The sequence below is a fragment of the Ambystoma mexicanum genome, chromosome 4p (assembly GCF_040938575.1).
Source record: "Ambystoma mexicanum isolate Mex_15411 chromosome 4p, UKY_AmexF1_1, whole genome shotgun sequence".
Taxonomy (NCBI): domain Eukaryota; kingdom Metazoa; phylum Chordata; class Amphibia; order Caudata; family Ambystomatidae; genus Ambystoma; species Ambystoma mexicanum.
In genome coordinates, this window is record NC_090927.1 from 681,476,539 (window position 1) to 681,492,591 (window position 16,053).

Sequence of the window (16,053 nt, forward strand, 5' to 3'; positions counted from 1 at the left end):
TAAATGGCTTCCTCCCTAGTGGCCTGTGCGATATACCTCATCTAAAGCACTCTTGACTGACTAAGTGGTCTTGTACATGCTATTGAAAAGTCACAATGTTTTGTATGAATATGTACCTATTCAGCAGCTGCTTTATACCCACCTTTTTCACTTCATGAGACCGTACTTGGTTAGGGTTAGTAAGGAAGACTCTCCAATCTGTCCCTGCAGTGATACATGCTCAAGTGGTGGGGGCACTTATAAACTCCTACCTTGACTATGCTAACAGTCTTTATACAGGTATCGCTAAGAACCTGTTACACAAGATTCAATCTGTCCAAAAAGCTGCTGTGCATTTAATTTTTACCCTTTCCAAATTTGCTAAGGTTTCCACTTATTGTAGGCAACTCCACTGGCTACCTGTCCAGCAGAGGATTACGTTTAAATTACTCTGCTTTATGTTCAAGAGCTTTCATGATCTGGCTCCTCCTTATCTATGTAAGAAACGTTTCCGATACTGCCCAACCCATTCGCTTTGATCTGAGGACAAGCTTTGTTTGCTGGTGCCTCGTTCTCGAATCCACTCTCGTGGTGATAGACGATTTGCAGTTGCAGGCCCAAAGTTGTGGGACTTACTTCCGCTGGATCTCTGCAACATTAGTTCCCCTATAAAGTTAAGAAAATAATGAAAGACTTCTCTTTTCCAGTGAGTCTTATTTCTTGGAGTCCTTTGTAGTATCATATATGCCCAGATGCAGGTTTACTGTGTGGCCCTCCCAGCAGGTACTCTCAATACATATCCCAAAAAAATACCATTATAAATACCTGGGTAAAATACTGCAATTGTTTTTCCGCAGGCATTGGTTTTGTCTCCACTATGATGCCACAGCACACTGATGCCCAAATGTGGGATGGAGGGGATCTAAAAGGGGGAGTCAGGGAGAGGTCCCCCCTGTATAGGGAACTCCAAAAAAAAAAAACAGAATATAGAGGGCAAGGAAAAGCAGCTGCTTTTCACTTGAAGCGGGTTTGTCAACTCGGAAATGAAGAGGAAGGCTTTCAGAGTAGTTCAGCCCACCATAAAAAACATTCATTCAATGCAGGCCATTAATGCCTGTGGAAATCTGCCCCAGGATAAGATGGCACTGATCTTTTGAGGGACCAATGAGAAACAGTTGATCATGCTCTGTGACAAGTCAGACTATTCCAAGGAAATGGGGGTAAATAGTGTGCATGATGTCCTATGTACCTACAATGTTTTTTTCAGTGGCCCCTTTGATTTTCTTTGATTTCACTGCAGACTCTATGATGCAATTCTGCACCCATTATGTTGTAGTGACTATCTTCCATCTTCCAACCTGAATATCTGGTCATATTAACAGATGAAGAACATACTTTAAAAGGCATGTATCTAAAAAATCATGCTCACCAGCATGTATACAAAAACATGGTCACCAGCATGTACCTCTTGCTTGAGAAATGTCAGGTAAGTCGTTTTACACAACTAAGCGGTTTAGAAGCATGATTGCCACTAAGAGTTATTTTCTCATAAAAGAATCGGCACATTCTGAGGGACCTTTTTTTTCTTTATTCCAAAATCTACTCTTAAATGCAAACGCTCATTTATGTTAAATTGACTGATGTGTCCTAGGTAGAAAGCTGCATTGTTGCAATGTAGCATTAAATAGGGGAATACACTGGATGCTTTGGAATGATCTTCTGATATGATATGACGTAATAACTCATTTATAATGCAAGTGTTTCTCGGCGCGACAAGACAAGGGAGGGAAGACAGAGGGAGGACAAGACAAACTATCTTACTAGGTCTTGTGTCATTCAGATCATGCAAGTGCGAGAACGAGAAGTGCAATGGCAAAGGGAGGGGGAGCGCAGGGGAGAGGTGAGGGGAAAATAGGGCAGCAATGCTCTGAGTATGTGCAGCCAGGGCAGCGCGGCTCTGGGTAGTGCAAGGAGAGAAAGGGACTGTAGGGTTATAGTTACAGACCCTAAGTGCATGGTAGGCCGGGAGGCAGTGCAAGGGTGACTGATCAAGAAAGAGCCTAGTACCCAGTGAGACAGTGAGGGTAGCCAAGCAACCAGTTGGTACAGTAGACAGGTAGGTCAGCAGGGGAGGGAGAGGGAGAAAGCAGAGAAGAGGAAAGCTTTGAGCTGCTTCAGGAGCCTCAGGTGGTCCGGCTCAAGTTCGAGAAGGGCAGGGAGGCCATTCCAGAGGGAGGCACCTGCGGAGGAGAGAGATATACCACCACTCTCTGCCTGGAGAAGCGTCTAACCCTTAGAGAGTTGGCGATAGCTGAGCAAAGGGCTCGAGAAGGAAGGTATTTTGGAAGAGAGCGTTGGATGTAGTGTGAGCCCCGGCCTCAGACAGCCTTTAGGACAATGCAAAGGGTATTGAACTTTATCCTTGCAGCCACCGGGAGCCAGTGAAGAGATTTCAGGGCTGGAGCAATACAGTCCCTGGGCTTGAGGCCAAAGATAAATCTTGCAGTCCTGTTCTGGATTAGTTGCAGAGGGCGGTGAGTAGAGGAAGGCAGATTGAGAAAGAGGCTGTTGCAATAGTCCAGCCTAGAGAGAACCAGGACTTTGGAGACGGTGAGCTTCTGGGGGAAAGTGAGAAAGGGAAGAGTCCCATTGAGGAGGTGCAGCTGATAGTGGGACTTCTTGGCGATGTCCGAGATGTGAGGAGAGAAAGAGAGAGTGGAGTTGAAGATAACACCAAGGTTTTTTGCCTCAAAGGCAAAGGAAGAGGCCCCAAGGGGGGCAGCCAGAGTGAGAGAGGGAAAGAAAGGAAACGGGTCCCAATGAGAAGGATCTCTGTTTTACTGATTAAGGCAGAGATCGTTGGAGGCGCACAAATCCTGAATATATGATATCATTTGCTATAATTATGTGTTCTTTGATCAACTGTACATAACGCCCAAATGTAGTCCAATGAACACACTGCATCAAAGGCGTGTAATGTAACCCTTTACATGTTCTGACCTTTGGAGAAGACAATTTGTAGTTTATGTCTCACTTTTGTGCTCAAGCATTTTAGTTTGTCTCACAATGTGTTTTTTCTTACCTTTAGTTTAACTTGCATAGAGATCAGTACAGAAGTTGTGATAACGTCTCAGCCAAGTCGTCAGATAGTGACGTCAGCGATGTTTCAGCCATTTCCCGTACCAGCAGTGCCTCACGCCTCAGCAGCACAAGCTTTATGTCAGAGCAATCTGAGCGCCCCAGGGGCAGAATCAGGTGAGTGCTGCCTTAGCCTTGTCATTAGCAAAATCATGGTGTATGGGGGGCAATCCATCTTTCACTCTGCCAAGAAGTGTACATATGTGTCTGGGAAGAATGTGTATTACATTCCTATGTCTATATCAGCCCCCTAATGATTGATAACCCTTCAATAATCAGATTAAGGTGTAGTCCTGAATTATGTTATCAGTGATTCTGGCTGTTCCATGTGTTTTTACCGTAATGTTTTTCAGCCGTGATTCCTTTTTTTACTGCACACTTTCGGCCAAATATTTGCCACACAATGTGGGGGGAACCTCCCACTCATCCCCACTGACTCCCCAACCTGTATTGACTCATCCATACCTACCCCAACTCACCTACCTACCTCAATATAAAGAAGTGTGAAAAATAATCGGCAGTGTGGTTTGCATAGTAAAAAGACAGGACACCATTCTGGCTCTGTGTGAAAACCAATGGCTAGATAACCAAGTAAAAAGTAGTCATTGTTAGGCTTTGGTTCCTCTAACTAGCCGCTTTTGTAAAACGCGGACTCTGACAACCGTTGCAGTGTGGTGCATTGAGAAGGACCTCGACTTACCTTGTTTCTCAGACTGGTTGTAGGAAGTCAGTGTTGGGCACAACAGCTCTTTGCTCCTGGGCCAACCTTTCTATAGTCATGAGCTCCATTAATTTGGATTCCATGCCCTCAATACCCTGCAGGACTGTATCCCACAAACTACCATTAAAATAGTGCTGGATTTGGGCCAGGGGTGCTGGTGATGCCTTTTCTTACAGGCAGGAAGGTACCTGTAAAGGTCAACTTCACTGACATGTCTGATGGGAGGACTGAAAGGACAGATATAAGCATATTCATGAAAGTTATACCACTCACACCTACCGGTGCATCTACCAGTGTCCAGTAATGTCACCGTGGGGCTAAAAGTCACACTTAAACTTAATATCTGCTTTGCCCCGGCTCTAAAGAACTGCAAACCACAAGTAGGCTTTCTATAATTTTTGACTTTCACTTGTTACTGTAACACCAACTCTTGGCACTATACTTCCATTCACTAATCAAATAGATTGCTATTAGGTGCTCTCTTGCAATTGGCTCAGCCAGTGGAAAAGGTCAGTATTACTTGCATTCATTTCCAACTTATGCTATATTATTAGTTATGTGTACAATTAATCAAGCGTGCATCTATATGGTCAATTTGCGCAATGCCTGCGTCATTATGATACTATTAGCCGCACGATAGGTCAGAGGCAGTGTCCAATCCACAAAGTTGGAAAAAAGCAAAAAGGAAGTCAATAAAGTAACATCAGTAGAGGCAAAATTAACAGAGTCAGCTTTAAACAAAAGAGTATTCTCAAATCCTAGTTGGTCTGGCACGGTTCATATTCTTCTGTGGTGGTTTGTCTTAAAATGCTTTCTTTTGTTGGGGTATCCAAGTTTTGGTTCATTAAGGTTTGGTTGTTTTGAGTGTTTTTCTTGTGTTGTGTTGGCTGTTTCCCTTCGACAGTGTTTCCTGTTCAACTCTGTGAGTTAAAGAGCCATGTTTTAAGCAATTTTCTAAATGTTAGGTGGTCGTCTGTTGGGCGTATTTCTTTCGGGAGTGAATTCAAATGTTTTGCTGGAATGCATGAGCATGCTGATCCACCAAATTTCTGCTTCGAGTATTGTTTTGGTTCAAGGCAAATGTCGTTCCGGGACCTTAGTGTTCGGTTTGGTTTGTAGATGGATATTTTTCCCTCTATGAATTCCGCTCCTTGCCCATGGATTGCTCTGTGGGTTATGCAGAGTGTTTTGAAGAATACTTTAAATACCCAAACAATCTCAGAAGAGCCCAACAAGCTGTATACAGACATTTCCTGATTTCCCACAAAAAGTGTACATTGGTGTTCAGGCACTGCGATGGTAGAAAGTTGCTCCACAAATGTTTGGTCTGGCACTTTTGCGAAATTATTTAATTAAGCAAATGAAGTTTATTCAAATTACAAATGCAGTTAATAACATACTGTTTAAACATTTTTTATTTATTTGTTTGGTTGATAAAATCAACCTCTCAAATTTTACAAAAACAAAACAATGTAATACAAAACAGTATGATTAGAAAATAAAAATCATCTTACATAGTGTTTTTACATGAATATCGTGACCACAAGAAATGGGAATATAGAAGCAACATAGAAGACCATTGCAAGTCATTTCAACTCCAAAATTACTTCATTCAAAAACCAAGCAGATTAATAAATGAATAATGATATTAGATAGCAGAATACAGTATTACTGTGGATCAGGAAAGATTGCATCCAGAAATTGTACAGTGGCTATTCTTACTGATACAGAAGTAGTTGCAAAGATACATTGCCACATGTTTCCCTTTGTATACACATTCTGACTCTCAAAGAAATTTTTGAAACACTTCTTTCGAATAATAGATAATTGTGGGCAATGGATTAAACAATGCTCTAATGTTTCCCTTCCGGCAGAATTTTTACAGAATCGACATAGATTTTCAGCCTTTAAAATTTGCTTCCTACGTGCCAAAACATCTAGAGTTGGCCAGAGGTTCAAGCAGAAGCGAAGGAATTTTTGTCGAAGCTTTGAGCAAGGGGCTTTAGTCAAGTAGTCAGCCATGACTCTAAAGCGTTTGTGACCAAATAGGCTGCGATCAAAATCCTTATATATTAGGCATTGGTTTTGTCATACACCAGTCATATTGCTGAATTTTCAATTTTGCTCGGGCTTCATTAGACAAAAGCAAATCTAGTTCAACAGAAGTATCAGATAAAGCATTCATGGTAAGTCACACCACTTTCGAGAGATTGTTTCATTTTTCGTGAGTAAATGTGTTGCCACCTTTCCTAGAATGTCTAGACGCTCCAATGAAAGCAAACATTTGCGAAAGAAAGCGCAATATTTCCAGGTAACAAAGGGAGCCATTGATAAAGAACCTAATTCAAAACGAATTAAGGGTAAGGGTGTGCACAAAAGGAAGGCGTAGAACTTGCTTCCAAAAAAAGGATTCAAGTTTGTCCCACCATGCTGCAGGTTTAGGAGCAGTAGCTTCAGACCCATAGGTTAGGATTGGAAGAACATTCTGGAAATAAAACGTTAGCACATGTTTACTTGTAAATTTTCCAAAGTTGCCCATGAGTACTCTTGCTTGGGCAACTAAAGAACACATTTCCAGTAAGTTCTAATTCCACCTCAGGGCTTGAGCGAGTGTCTGCAACTAGTGTTCCCAGATATTTATAGCTGGACACCCGTTCAAGTGGAACATTATGCAAGCTCCACCTGAAGGTTTTAACTTTGCAACCCAAGCGCCATTTGCATACCATTGTTTGAGTTTTGTTGATGTTTATCTTTAGATGATTTAAATCTACATAAGACTCAAGGGCATCTAGGAGTTTCTGTAATCCAGTATGGGTTTTGGAGATGAGAATTAAATCATCTGCGTAAAAAAGGTATGGAATTTTGTGAGTGCCTAGGCTGGGGGGATCACTCAGAATTTTACTAAGGTTTATGCCCAGGTCATGTATAAACAAATTGAAAATTGATGAAGCCAAGATGCACCCTTGCTTCAACCCTCTATATGTGTGAAATTTGGAGGTCATGTTGCCCGCCAGGTCTAATCTAATCTGCATGGAGGTGTTGGTATGTAGCAATGTTATCAAAGCTAGCAGGGATGGTGGGCAATTAAGTTTAACTAAGTTGTGATAAAGAAGGGTGCGATCAATAGAGTCGAATGCGACCTTAAAATCGACAAAGGCTAGAAACAGCGTCTGTTTACAAGCAACATGGTTCGATAGGAGCATATGTAGTGTTATGATGTTAGTTATGGTACCTAAACCAGCCACAAAACCTGACTGGTAAAGGTCATTGAGCTTAGTCTGTGCAATCCAGTGTTGTAAATCTCTCAGAATTAAACGAGAATCTTTCCTGGAGCGTCCAATAACGCTATGGGTCTGTAACTGGACGGTGCGGTCCTGTCCCCTTTTTTTAAAATGGGGACAATTATAGAGTGAGTCCAAGTAGGTGGGAGGTTTTGGGTCATGATGATGAGATTAAAGATTTGAAACCGAATACGACCCCAGATTTCTGGATGGGCTTTTAACATATTGTTAGAGAGTCCATCCGGACCACGAGCACCGGATCGACTGGCCCTTTTGACGAAAAAGAGAATGTCATCCAGATCAAAATGTATATGGAATGTGGACGGGGGCATAAAGACTCTAAGGATATACCGCCATCAGGAACTTTATATAGGTCAGAGAAGTGTGCAAGCCAGGCGGATTCAGAGACCTCATTGGCTTGCATGACAGCTTGAGGACCAACCGTAGCTTAATTAAGAAGAGCCCACATTTTGGCGATGTTTTTGCTTTGTAATGCGGCCAGAAGTTGTTGACTATCGCTATTATATAGGTGCACACGCGCAACTATTACCCAATTCTTGTACTTGGTTCTCAGATTTATGAGTTGTTTATGGCGAATGTGAACTGGTACATTTTGCATTTGTCTTTTTTGCTGCCTAAATACACGTTTGCGCTCTTTGGTTTTGTTGTCAAAAGCATGTAATGTAGGACTACGGTGAGCAGAGCTTAACAGGGACCTAGATACCGAGGACCGAAAGGCTTGAATCATATCAGAATAGCAAATGTTTGAGGAGTTGCAGTTTGTCGGATGGTTTGCAATATTCTGAGACAATTGATCATGGAAAGAATCCAAAGCCTTTTCCGTCCATCAGAGTCTGTTACCTGCATTGTTTATATTACACCAACCTTGAGCAATTTTGTCTCTGTGCAAATTAGGATCAATGTAATACTGCCAATGAGTAGTTAGTTGATTATGATCGCTCATGGTTGATTTCACAATTTCAAAATCCAAAACATCTGTAAATAAACATACATTTGTATGCATATAGTCGATGATGGATGAGGAAACACCTCTCGACCAAGTAGGACCCGGGAGGATATCAGAACTGAATGCTCCATTAAGCTTAATAAGATTATGATGTTTTACAAATTGAGCCCATTTCTTTATACGAGTTGATTTATCCTTGTTGTTGGATGAAATGCAGTCAAAGTTGAAATCACCTGCAATTAATAACTTATGGACAGAACCGTCCAGAGTGATTAAATTCAACATATCGTTTAGGGCACTTAAGAAGCATTCATCTGAGATCCCTGCCGGATTCCAATATAAATTTATAATAGCATACGATGTTTGTACCACTTTCAACCTTCTATTTAATTCCTTTGCATATCCCGCCCCCTTTCTGGAAGTCTTAGGAAAATGTGAAGAAGTGGCAGGTTTCCAGATCTATTAGGATAAATCACACGCCCGAGAAATACCCCTTTCAATGGTCTTGCACCTCCTTGGAAAACCTTTGCATCACACTAGGCCTGAACAAGAGAGTCTTACTAAACCTCCACACAACACCCCATACCCAGGAATACGTCCAGTACTTTGGTAGATGGAGTCTCCTTGATATTTCATAGATGGCTAGAATCCACGTCCCGAAAATTAATGTAGTCACTGGATTGTTAGGTGCTTTTAGTAGCCTACTCAGGGCAATACCCGACCGTTACATACACATGCTATAAAAGAAGTTTTGTTCCTTCATATAGGCCTAAAAATCCCGTAGAATTGACAGGAAAATCCTCTCACGGTCAACATACTTTTTTAGGCCTGAGAATCCCCAGCATTAAAAGATATTTACTAGCATCCCAAATAGGGCATATATTTAGATAGATGCGCCCCCCCGACACAGCCAAATTACTCAAGGGTGGAACAGACTGCTAGACCACTGGTGGACTCATCATTCCTGCCAAGACATGCTCAGTGCACAATGGTTTCCCATCTAGAGTCAACACTGAACCCAGTATCTTACTGGTGCACTGCACAGAGGCGCTGCGACTTGGCCCCAGGTCCAGGCCAATTATCCCCATCCTTAACAACCCGGACTTCTCCCCATAGTAAGACACTAGAGCTTACCATTGGGTGGTCAGAGAGTGGGATAAAAAAAATTACCAGATTGTTACAAATAAGTCTCCCCTCTCTCATTTGAGGACTTCAGACAGAAGTCTGGCATACCTGAAGGGGGCAGATTTAGGAACTACCATATCTGCCACTGTCACCAACCCCATACGTCAGTCCTGGGGAAGACAGCTGTCTTCACTTGAACATACAATAAGAGATGAACCGGGAAGAGGGAGAATCACAACACGTTGTGAACTTCTCAAGAGGACCTAGCAGGATGAAAAGCTCCCCCACCTGGTAAAATGGAAAGAGGAACTAAGTACAGAGATATCAGATGACACTCTGACTCAAATCTCGTTGAGGGTCCAGAAAAGCTCAAGGTGTACCACAGTTAAAGAATAATCATACACAATCATCATGGGCTGGTATTCTACTACCTAATGACTAAACAGCTTTGCCCTATCACACTTGCCTTTGTGCGCTGAAGAGGATTCCCTGATTTAGGCACAACGGGCCATATGGGGTGGACATGCCCCACAGCTCACTATTAGTGGAGTAGAAGATCCTCTCGAGGATCAGATACATAACTAATCTGCAACTCCCCTGAACCCCCTGATTCTGATTTTAGGAGACAGAGATGAAGACAGTCATTATGGATGAAGTGGGCAATCTGCTGCGTTGATCACCCAACTCTTAAAAGCAGCTAGACTAACGTTAGCGCAGATCTGGAAAAGAACAGCGGAAAAGACAGACAACCACTGCTGATGGTTTGCTGGGATAAAGTGTGGGAAATATGGGCCATGAAAAATTATTTTGCCTGCCTGAATGATGAGATGTTTTCTGCATAACCCCACTGCTGGAGCATTTCCCAATGCCTTAAAACAAAGCAACGGTGGGTAGTTATGGGAATACGGGAAAGCGCCTGGTAATATTGGGCCTTGAAGTGCTACAAAATGTCATTTTATTGTGATACTCTATAAGACTCGTACCGGGACAATGTACCTCTTTGAGACATGTGCCTTACAGTTTCGTTAAGTTTGTAAAACTTTAAAAAAGATGAAATTAGTTTACACTTAAACAGAAGTCAGTTATGACCTCAGAGGTTTGGTGGTACTGCTGCAGTTGTTGAGCAGTGCACTATTCAATGAGATTGGCTGTGTGAAGTGTGTAGCTTTGGGCCAGTGTCTTGCCACTTCTTCTTGGATATTTGTTTTTACCGATTGTTTTTTAACCCAGTGAAGCACAGGTGTCTGTAATGCTAAGAATGTGCCTTTCTGTCAATGGCTTTATGCATTATGAGGTTTAATGGGGTATTGAGTAGTCTTTCATAAACAAGTAAATTGTTAGATTTGACTATGGTGCAGAATTGTAAGACAGGTTTCGTATATATGTGGACCTATAGCAAGGGGCTCTTTAAACTAAGGAAGATATGTTAATTTAATGGTAGTGTTTTCATTTGTGTGCTCCTACCGACCAGGCCAATGTCCTTTTATCAACGGTTTAAGAATGTAAAAAAGAAAGGACCCTCCCAGAATTGGAACATACGAACCCTGGGGTTCTACATATATGAACCTACGACCACAGGATGAACCTTTTTATTGTCTCCCCCACCTTAAATCTCCACTCTGCTCTCACTCTCTATTCTCCCCCTGCTTTGTACAGTGTTGCATTGCTTGTTAGCAAGTGTGCATGATATAAATCATATGCATATGTCAATACTTGCCTAGGCAAATGTTCTCTTCTGCAGCGTAGCAGTAATCTGCTGAGGCATTCTAAATCTAGTAATATAAACAAATCACTTAGTCAACTGCTTTATTCATGATAGTGTTTTGAAAAACACGTAGAAGCAAGATCTTAAATCATGTTCTGTAAGCCCTGATTTTGTTGGCACATGATATTTTGTATTGCTGTACATTTTATATATAAAGGAGTACAAGTACCAGAATGCAAAATAATGCGACCCTAAAAGGAAAGACTGGTCGAATAGTTCACACTGGGCATGGCACCAGGTGTCTTTCTGCCCAAAGAGCTTTACAACTTTCAAGAATTAAACACAACTCAGACGAGCACTAATGATAAATTCACAAGCACATAGTCCTGTATGGAAACATACATCTGGTTACTGTCATGACAAACCTACATAACATGCTCAGCGCAAAAGTTGATCTTTTTTTGTATATCAAAGAACCAAATATTCCCCTCATCACCTGTCAGGAAAAGAACTGCACGCAGCAGAGTTGCAACAAGGCTGGCTGGTTGGGTCCTGGGCCAGTTAGTATGGGCCTTGCGATGCAATGATAGTTCATTCATTTGTTATTTATTAAAACCTGTGATTTCTGCTTGAGTCTGTTCTTCCATGCCTGATCCCATGCCTGAACGTCCACATTCCCCAGGCTAAGCTCATTCTTTTCTAAAGTAGCTTTGTGAGATGTGTTTGTGCAAGCAGAGATTGATCTACTTTGTTTGATGTTGGAGAGTTTAGTATTTCTTTAATTATTCAAGTCTTTGTCCTCATGCTCATAAATTCAGCAGGGGCAGGATATGTCTAGCTCCTTACTTTGATCCTGTGCCATGTGATACCTGCATGCCAGCACGTTCTCGGGCTCTTATGGTGTAGGATGTTTTTTTTTTATTACATAACTAATTGTGTGTTTTGTCCTTTCTCTTTTTTTGGGCAACCTTCTGAACTAAGCTGATTTATTGACGTTCTATTTCCTGGATCTCTTCCCTAGTGTGCAAATAAACTATTTCTTTTGTGCACACTTTCTCTCTGTTTCTGGTTTTGTGTGTGCTGGTCCTTGGGCTTTGTAAAGGGTGTTTGCCCACCGTGCAGTTGCTTCCTAGGCTACGACTTCCTTTTACTTGATGTTTAGACATGGGCCAGGTGCTCCCGTTTTCCACCTTAGGTTTCTTTTACCAGTTGCCTGAACTCAACCGCGAGAGAATAATTGGTGTATGCTGCGTGCGTCATCATGATACGACCTTTAACATTAATTGGAGCCCACTTTGTCTGAATGTTTTTCATGTGACAATTAATCCCTTTATTTGTCTGTTTTCCCATTCAGTACAAGCAATACATTGAAGCCCTGTCATGCAGCCATGTTTAATAAGATGATTTTGAGATCAGGTGTTTTCAAATTGTTGTACTACATTAGACATTTTCTTTGAGTTTATCCAGAAATCCTTTCAATGTCGCTGTTTAACTCTGTCTATGATGTCCACGTGAATGAAGCTAAGCCTTTGTGTCCTTAGCTGGGACATCGAAGTTCCAGATCTTCATCCATAAGGTCACCCAACCATTAGGTGCCTTGTGAAGTTGAAGGGCCAACCTGTTAAGGCGCCAGCATTCTATTTGCAATAATCATCTGAAACCTAAAATAACATCTATTTCTTTTGCTTTATGGAAAGCTGCAGCACATCCATGCAATGTAACATCAACCATGACCATTTGCTTCAATATATATGCATGCTTCTTGATTGCATTAGAAAATATGTCTAATCCTGTTGGCTCACCGTAAGCACTACTTTAGAATAACAAGACGTATAAGGCTAAGCGTTTTCGAATAGTCAACTATCGTGTTCCTCTGCTTTATTTCTGACAAGTGAATATGGAATTAAAAGGCTTAGCATTGTTGTTAATTTAAGATGTCCACATTTAATTTTGCATGCCTACATATTATGACTGTGGAAAGGTCAAGGTCTTTAGAAAGCTGCACAATTGATGGCAAAAGAAAAAGAAGAATTTCATGGCAGTTAGATGAAGTGGGTGCATACAAGGCCTGGAGGTCTGAAAAGAAACTGGAAATCGGAGATATGCAGAGGAAAAGCCATTCAGTTGCTGGTGAATTGAGGTAAAAAGTAGTTAGTATGTCTTCCCTACTTGCTGCCTCTCTCGAGTGCTTAATAGCGCAATCCATGTGTGCCATCATAGAGTAGTAGCACATGCTTCCTGGGCAACGGGCTAGTGGTGCCATGCATGTGTAGTGGAAGTAGAGGTAGAAGTCTGTTACTAGTGACGTAAGTCAAGTTTATCCTACCATATTTTCAATACAGAGTCCTTGTAAAGAAATACAACGAAATCTCGTATTTAAGAACCAAATGTTGTTTTCTCAGGATAAAGAATAGAAACCCAGACATTTTGCTTAATGTTTTTTTTGTAATTCCCTTGTGCAACCTTTAAACATGCAATCCAACAGCACAAAGTTGTTTGTTGTGCATGGATTATTCAGCTTTAAGTGGCCCTCGTGTGACTGACACTGTCTGCGCTTCTTGCTGATCCCTTCTCCACCAGCAGATATACAGTAAGCAAGGAACATGCACTTGGAAAGAGAATCATCCATTCCAGGATCAAATAAGATTGCAGCCTGACTGCCCAAAGAATGCAGATAGTGAGATAAACTTGAGTGTGATGCCAGGCATGAATGGCTTCATCCAAGCAAAAGGGCAGAATCCCCACTCCAGTGGGGACTGGGAAATGGCAATGCTGAACCAAGAAAGTTGGTGCCACCAGGAATGACTATAGGCTGGCAATTTCAAAATGACACAATGTGAACATTTGCTGTATATCTCTCAATGATAATACTAGCAGCAGCCCTATCTCAAAACAAAAAGACATGTGACTTTTAGGAAAGATCAAATCATTTCTATTTATCTAACACAGTGGGCCTCATTACGAGTATGGAGGTAGCCATGGTGCTATTAGCGCCATGGCTGCCTCCATACCAGGCTCCAATACCGGGGTCTGTGAATGAGGAATTACCGGGTCATTCCGACCTTGGAGGACCCAGTAATTCCTCATGCACAGAACCGTTCCCCATTCCCATGTGAGCCCCCATAGGGCTCAATGGGAATGGGGATGGAGCTAATAACAGGCCCGTTATTAGCTCCTTTTCCCCTCGCGGGACCCGGAAAGGACGTCTGGTTCAAGGGAACCTCGTAATAGGGCATCCCGTAATGAAGGGTGCCGATCCCGTACCGGCACCCTTTATTACAGGAGCACCTATGTTATAATGAGGCCCAATGTCTTAAGTCAAATGTAAATCACTATTTCATAAATCTATTGCCAATGTAATACACAAAGCAAAAACATACACAAAACATGAATATTCAATGAGGGAAACGAACCAAAACAAAAAAATTGAATCATAGGTTACATTTTCTTTTTTTTGTTTTGTTTTATTGGTTAAAACATGTTCAACCTTTAACATATAGTCATACATAAATATTCATCCAACAAACTCTTTCTATAATAAAGTTCCTTTTGTCACCCCAATTTAATTAATCTCAAAAGGATTACCTACTTTAGAATTGAATTAAAATCCCTCAGTCAGGTTTTACTCAATAGTACATCAACAAATTTTAGTGCATCAATTGTCCGACCTAATTTGTTTGCCATTAGAATAGCTTCCCATAAATGCTCTTCTTCATTATAACCATTGTCCTGGACCTGCAATTTCATTGCCTTTTCCCTTAAGTGATTTAAGGCAGGACATGTCAGCATCCAGTGTCTAATCGTTTCAATTAGGTTTGTTTCTTTACAGTATCTACAGACAGCCTCTTCCCATGTGAGTTTCTTCCTTCGTAACAGAACTTCTCCTGATGTCAAGATGTGAAGTCTACATCTTAGTAGCAGGTCTCTGTAATAGGCCGATGGGAATTTTGACAGATATAGTGGTAATTCATATACTTTCGTACGTTCCCATATGATATAGCATAGTTTACTATGCCTCTTTAGTTCAATAGTTTCTATCCAGTCTTTTTTCTGAAGCTTTTCCTTCACATGGTCGGGATTTTCTTTAAGAGTTTCAAGGTCGATGCTTAAGCTGTCTATGATTTCTTTACATTGGTCCCTCCACCTTTGGAGGTTCTTGTACTTTGTTAAAGCCAAGCCTGTCAGTATCTCAAAGGGACCGGGCGGAGTGTCTAACAGGCATTTCCTGTAGAGAGAGATGGACTTCCACAGGACTACTGCCGCTAAAGTGTATAGTCTCAACCCGTGTCTGATTAAGGCTACTGGTAGAGAATTCGGTAGTCTCAAAATTTTCCTCCAAAAGTAGTCTACACATATATCCCAGACTTTCCAGGAAAGATTGACCAGAGTCTCAGCTCCATATGTTAAGACAGCAGCCACCTTCTGTTTATAGAAAGTGACTATGGGGGCCAACGAAAATGACCCATATCTGTAGTGCAATGCTCTCCCTTGATTGGTTATCTTCAATAACTTCTCTCTTACCAACTGATAGTGCCTCATTTCATTGATGTTTTTGTTGATCTGTACCCCGAGATAAATTATTGATTCCACTACCTCCAGTGATTAATTTTCAATGACCCATCTGAAAGGGGCATGCTTTCTCACTTTACTATATGCAGATTTCATGATTAGTATCTTGGATTTCTCGACATTTATCTTCATTTGATTTTCATCCAGATAAGTCTTAAATGCTGTCAGTCATCTCTAGAGTCCTATGGCGGTCTGGTCAATAAGAACCAGATCATCTGCATAAAGGATCCACGGAATTTCACCACCCTCAGTTTTTGGTGGAAAGGCCCTTATTTGTTGTTGGGAGATCTTCATGTCCGCCAGGTACAAGGCAAATAGGAGTGGGCCAGGGCACAGACTTGTTTTGTCCCTCAAAAGGTAAGAATCTTCCTATTAATAGTCCCATCTCTAGAGAGTTGGATCTGTACAGTATTGTCAGTGTACAGGGCTTGTATGGCTTCTAGAAGGTCTTCCGGGCAATTCCAAAGCTTTAACTTTTTCCAGAGGAATTCTCGGCTTATACCGTCAAAAGCTTGTTCCAGGTCTATAAATTCTAGGTACACTTTTCCATTTGTTTCTAATTTGCGCT

At 41.5% G+C, this 16,053-nt stretch overlaps 1 protein-coding gene across 15 annotated transcripts in view; it reads left to right on the forward strand.

Moving 5' to 3' along the window:
• Window positions 1-16,053, forward strand: part of RIMS1 (regulating synaptic membrane exocytosis 1) — a 1,643,460-nt gene that overhangs the window by 1,334,788 nt on the left and 292,619 nt on the right. For 10 of the 15 annotated variants that reach the window (XM_069606239.1, XM_069606242.1, XM_069606243.1 and 7 more), the window contains one exon: window positions 3,068-3,234. In XM_069606239.1, the coding sequence (XP_069462340.1) occupies window positions 3,068-3,234 (167 nt within the window). Of the gene's footprint in view, window positions 1-3,067; window positions 3,235-12,897; window positions 13,057-16,053 lie in introns of all 15 variants that reach the window. The other 5 variants (XM_069606225.1, XM_069606227.1, XM_069606228.1 and 2 more) reach the window with 1 other exon arrangement.